This window comes from the organism of the source record quoted next, unplaced genomic scaffold, assembly GCF_019419815.1.
Source record: "Pyrus x bretschneideri cultivar Hongxiangsu unplaced genomic scaffold, Pyrus_bretschneideri_v1 Contig7, whole genome shotgun sequence".
In the NCBI taxonomy this organism is placed as follows: domain Eukaryota; kingdom Viridiplantae; phylum Streptophyta; class Magnoliopsida; order Rosales; family Rosaceae; genus Pyrus; species Pyrus x bretschneideri.
Window position 1 is genome coordinate 9,538,983 of NW_025999809.1, and position 6,000 is coordinate 9,544,982.

Sequence of the window (6,000 nt, forward strand, 5' to 3'; positions counted from 1 at the left end):
GTTTTGACGACAAGGATAAAATAAAGGGTAAAATGAATAGTATTATGGACTTTTCGTTAAAACTCTTTTTTTTTTTCAACCTCTCACTTTCTTTGCTTTAGAAGGAAATTCTCATTTCTGCAGTTGCTTTCTCAATATCCAGATTCTTGAATAAAAACCCTATTCGACATGGTTCGTGCAACTAAAAATTTACAAATTCAAATAATCGAAAATTTTCAGGAATACACGGGCAAGTAAAAGTGCTATAATAAGCCATTTGTTTCCAAAACCACAGTAGGAAATACAAGAAATTTTTTGGAAAGTTATGGATTATATGATATTCCTCACACTCAATCTGTAATTTGGGACACAGTTATTAGTGATTGACTAAGGATGCGAAGAGGCATAAAGGATGAGGATTTATCTGTTACAATGATTAAAGTGTTACACCGCTACAAAGTTATACTTCCTTCAAAACGTGTATGAATTACTGACAATATCAGTTACGTGAACAATGTCAAAAAAATACAAATACCTTATTATACCACTTCTACTAGCTCATAGATTCCCAAATAATAAAAATTTCAAGTAGATATCTGAATTTGTAAATTTTCAATTATACTAAATGCAAGAACGATGTCAGAAGAATTTGCCTTGGCGGTCGCCACTCCTTGCAGCCATTTCACTGATATGCTCTACAAATCCAGAGAAGCGGATCTTCTCCGGATTCATTTTGTAGAGATCCTAAGAATTCTCACATTCTAACCGTTTATTATATATCGTGTGAACAGTTTTCGTTAGGTACTATTTGTGTTTAATTTTAAATAAAAAAAGTCAAATGATTTTTGAACGCACGATACACGATGAACGGGTAAGATGTGAATATCCTTAGGATCCCCATAATTTGGATCCGGATGGGATCCAAATCCCAAATGCGGCAGTCACAATTAGAAAATACCCGCCAACGCACACATTCACACCACAACTAAAAATCATTAAACTTAATGAAAATTAAATTACGTACATAAACAACAAGGGTACTATGATTAACACATCCCTAAGAAGAATTACCATATATCTTCGTGCTTGGCCAATTATCCGACGTTTGATCCAAAGAGTGCTCAACTGAGAGACGAAACAAATAACAAGAAAATTATGTAACAACCAAACACACACAAATAAATGGTATGAAAAAAAGTGAAGAATAATTCTTAAAACCGATAATGCAGTAGACGTTTTACCTCATATTTTCCATGTCGTTTTATAATTCATCAGTCTCACTATCTCTTGAGTTGTTATATACGACAGACCGGACTCCTATTCTTTGGTGTAAAGTATGAACAGATACAAGTTCACCATCATAATTAAGAAAGCAAACTACTAAATCTCTAGATTTGGATGATCGACACATATATGTACCAGTGTAGTAAGGCTCCCGTTGGTAATAGGCAACTCAATTTCTTTAAATCAGTAACTGTTCAAGTGTATATCTACCTCTAAACTGATAGTCCAGACAATTCGTATTAAAACATTAGTATTTATTATTTGGATTGAGTACCTAAAACTCCCCAACCTTTTAGTATCGTTCCAAATTGACTTCAACTTTTTTAAACATTTCAAACAAGTACTCGTTTACATCAACAATTCATCAAAGCTCTTGCAGCCAAGATGAACTTGCATGGCATGGATATACAGCTATGTACCGTTTTGTGTAAACAATACAAGGATAGTTGTTTTTTTTCACATTTTCTTATGTCATTAACATTGAACGCTGGTGTAGCATTTAACCTGAGCCATACAAGTTCCCTTTAAAGTTGCAACCGCTATAAAAGCCAAAGTAACAAAATTGCACATAACACCAATTTATAGCCCTATCGTACTAAAGCATTGGTTTTGAGGGTAGGTCAATCTTAACCTCCAAGTCGGAAATAATACTAGTTTCAGAAATAACACAACACTCTTTGAGTACACGAAACGAAAAAAAGACTATTATTCACATTGCAGAGAACATGATACCTCATAAGAGCGAGCAAAAACTATACACAAAACAGCCACCTGAAACTGTACAATTGACAAATTTCTTATACGTACTAAGATTATTTAGATGTTCTGCAATAATCCATGTCAATAGATCCTGCAGTTTACAGTTGAGTCTCTATGAATGCCAAAATTGCCAAACCAGATGCCCAAACATCGTCGTCCAATACATGCTCTTCAGGGGAGTGACTTACGCCTCCTCGACAGCGCACGAAAAGCATTCCCACCTGTTCACAATTTCTCAGGTCAGAATTGTACACAAGAAAATAAAGCAAACAATAACATGGTTCATAATTCTCTGGAAAATGAAAACAAACCTTGGTTAAATGAGATAGAGCCATTGCATCGTGTCCTGCTCCGCTCATTAACACGGGAATTTCATCCTCAATGGCTGCACCTGTCATTCTCTTGAGCCCGATATATGCTGCAGATTTCAGCTTTGAACTCAACTCAGAATCACAAATGACTGCACCTGCATCATGCTGAAAAATACAAACCATATAATGTTAACGGTTAAGCTTCTTGCAAAAAGATTAACTAGGATAGGAAAGTCCCTTACCTTACGATCAATTGTACAAGAAACAGAGCGTCTATCACAAATTTTATACACTTGGTTAGAAAACTCATACACAACAGCTTCACGTCCCATGTCATCTATCGTACGTAAATCTACGGTGAATGTTACCTGAAACCAAGAGTTTCATTTTCATTACAGATGTTAAGAAGTGAATGATAACTAACCACCTTTGGGCTGGTTATCAAATTTGACATGTCGTGAGGTGAACTTCTTGCCTGGCCAGGAATGACGTTGCTTGCACTCGGCCAAGTTGATATCTCTCCAACAGTACAAACAAGTGAAGCTGAAAGTGATTCCATCGAGAAACTTTTGCAATGACCATCAAAGGACAAAAAATCTTGAGGGCTTTTACATAAGCTTTCTAATGAATAAATCGCTTCAGCAGCAGCAGCCATAGGATCATGACGCATAGACATTGGAACTGTTCCAGCATGCCCCTGGGAACCTCTCATCGTAACCTACAACATTTATGCATATCAAACCGCTCAATCAAGATAAGAAGCTAAATTGCAACAAGGCATCGATGATCAAATAATGTCTATATTACTTGTAAAGAGCTTCCGTGCAAATCTCATATTGACTGAGTTCTGCCATAAAATTTTACAAGATTGTACCCTTGTGAGCTATACACATATATGTAGTTCATGATACTCATCCAATTTTTCATATATTATGTTTATCTCGATTTTGAATTTCCCAGAATTCCGGAAATAATATCCAGCCACAAAATAGAATACTGATTACTGACTATATAAGAATTATCTTCTTTTTCATGATAAAAAGGGACCACAATTTAGATATGATGCAACTATGCAAACGGAAATATTCCATAATCGTATACCTTTATTCGTGTCTGTCCAGCTATGCCTTTAACCACTGCTAGAGGAAAGCCAACCCATTCTAGTACAGGTCCTTGTTCAATATGAATCTGCAACATGAACATTGAGGGTCAAATGCTAAAATAACTTACAAGGCGATGATACTAATACAATGCAACCAGCATAGGTCACCGTACCTCAACGTAACCCCAGACAGAATTTGGGTCATATTTAAGCTGCAACAAGTGCTCCTCTGTAATTTCTATGGAGTTCTTCTTAAGAGCATCTTCAATTGTTACATCACTGAACAAGGATTTATTACATATAAGTACATTGATGGTAAATAGTGTTTCAAACAGATATATAATGGGAATTATCCAAGGAAACCTTTTATCGGATATTCTGAGTGCTGAAACTGGCAAAATTCCTGCTACAGCAGCACTGCCTAAGAATGTAGACTGATACCTTACTCCCTCTTCATCACTAAATGCTATTACCTGCAATGTTGTGAAGCATGAATAGCATGAAACAAATAGTTATATTTCTGGTGTAGCCACCACAAGCAACCCCGCATACAGTTTTGCAAGAAATTTCTGCTCCTACATACTGTAAAACATGAAGGGACTAACTGGAAAACTGAACAGGTTAAATTTCCCTTAATTTCACTCCGATGAAATATACAACTTGAATGAAAAGGCCACAAATTGGAAAATAGAGAGTTAATGATGAAGTTTAATCGAAAAGGCATAATAGACCCTACACGCAATTCTACTTTGAGATATCTCCAAATGAAAAATTGGTATGTTTTCACAAAAACCTTTATTCAAGAAAGATAAACACATAGCAGAATATTACCACAGAAAACTTCTAAAAAAACGTTTCAATAAAGCGCCGATATATATCTTTCCCATAAAACTTTAATTGTTCACTGACCTCAACTGGCCTGCTTAGTTCTCCCAACTTTCCATTGACCTTCAAAACCTTCAATGCAGATAACACAGAAACGATGCCTAATGCTCCATCAAATTTCCCACCATCAACAACGGTATCCTGTTATAACCCAAATTGTTAAATATCAGGATCCAAAAACAACACTCCCAAGTTTAAGTTCAAATAATTAGGAAACTGAGGGAAGAAAATATTACCAAATGAGAACCCATTAACAGAGCTTCAGCACTAGCATTCCTTCCCTCAACTCGACCGTGTACATTCCCCAAGCAATCAACCCATCTGAAAATCAAGAAAAACATGAGACAAGAATTCCTGAAACACATTTTGGATGCATAGATGGATAGAAGCTGACGTTCTCAAACCCGCGTCTTCCATCCATTCCCGGATAAGATTTCCTGCCCTCAGAGCAGCCGGGCTCATGAATGTCCTCTCAAGATATCCATCACCATCACTCACCTGATGTTCAAGGGTCAAGGCAACAAAATCAAAATTAAAACATGATCAGTTTCACCACCATAACATACATGGATTTGCAAAATTGAGCAATGAGAAACCAAAAAGAAACACCAAACCAACGCAAGAACCATACATGGATCAGCTGCTAAGGATTACTGTTACTGTTACAGTAGTTGTAACAATTGCAAGAACCCTACTTAAGATTATATATTTCAAATAGACAATAATCGAACCCATGAAAAATAGAAAATTCATGGGTTCTAGATAAATTAATTAGTATATATCGAACTAGTTTAATATCTCCTTCTTTTATATTCCAAAAAAAATAAAAGATGGCGATATTAAATTAGCATAGATAAAAGAAAAAGAAAAGGAACATGAAGTCTGGAAATATCATACCCGTCCAAGCTGATGAAGTCTAGCCACAGCCTCATCCCTCAGAATTTCCGGATACGAACCGCTTTCTTCTCCAACACCTATTCTTACGAATATTACTAATGATAAAGACAAATACAAATTAGATTTTAAGATAAACATGTCAATTAGTGCCATTGATAATTACCAGAAACCCCAAAAGATGGAGTGATGGTTGAAGAAAGCAGAAGCACCAAATAGCTGACCAAAACCACTGAATCATGGAACCTGCAGGAGGTGAAAATGGAGGTGGGATTAATGGTTGAATAGGTTCTCTTGTCGACACGTGTAACAGTTGCCATGGCTGCCACCTGAACCAAAACCAGAGAGAGGGAGGCAGCCACGCAAATGATATTGCTAAGGTTTGTGCAAATTGTGATATGTACGGTGCACCCTAATGGTTGTCTACATAAGAGAAATTTTGATTCTACTATAAAATTAATATGAAAATTAGACTAATTTTACAAGCATGTGCATTGGCTTTTTTTTCGATGTAAGATTTATACTCTCAACACGACATCTCATTATGACGAATTTTCAAACCTAATATATGAACAATACAAATAAGGTAGCGTGAAGTGTATTCATTAGGTTTATGCATAAACATGTTCTGATCCCATATAAAAATTGAAGTTCTTCATAAAACCAATTATCAATATGTTGTGTGGTAATGTGACGATGATAACGGGTAGGTTGATGCGGACTCCACTATATATGTGAGTCCTGTATGGAAGATGATTCTCTCTGGATTCATTTTGTGGGGATCCT

The 6,000-nt window shown here is 36.0% G+C and overlaps 1 protein-coding gene across 1 annotated transcript; it reads right to left on the reverse strand.

The window, feature by feature from the left end:
- Window positions 1–1,945: 1,945 nt before the first annotated feature.
- LOC103945185 (allantoate deiminase 2) lies at window positions 1,946–5,599 on the reverse strand. The gene is made up of 12 exons (XM_009355725.3): window positions 5,381–5,599; window positions 5,218–5,294; window positions 4,715–4,818; window positions 4,557–4,641; window positions 4,345–4,461; window positions 3,799–3,908; window positions 3,609–3,714; window positions 3,435–3,521; window positions 2,809–3,051; window positions 2,576–2,701; window positions 2,334–2,498; window positions 1,946–2,243 (listed from the first exon to the last, which is right to left on the reverse strand). Exons 1-12 carry the CDS (start codon window positions 5,532–5,534, stop codon window positions 2,121–2,123), a joined length of 1,497 nt encoding a protein of 498 aa, XP_009354000.2. The 5' UTR covers window positions 5,535–5,599; the 3' UTR covers window positions 1,946–2,120.
- Between the last annotated feature and the right edge of the window lie 401 nt (window positions 5,600–6,000).

Excerpts from the sequence above, each read along its gene's own strand:
- LOC103945185 (XM_009355725.3), bottom strand. The coding sequence starts at position 5,534 with ATGGCAACTGTTACACGTGTCGACAAGAGAACCTATTCAACCATTAAT. Across the intron at positions 5,295-5,380 it reads TCCATCTTTTGGGGTTTCTG|GTGTTGGAGAAGAAAGCGGT; the intron begins GTAATTATCAAT and ends TCGTAAGAATAG. Across the intron at positions 3,909-4,344 it reads AACTAAGCAGGCCAGTTGAG|GTAATAGCATTTAGTGATGA; the intron begins GTCAGTGAACAA and ends ACAACATTGCAG.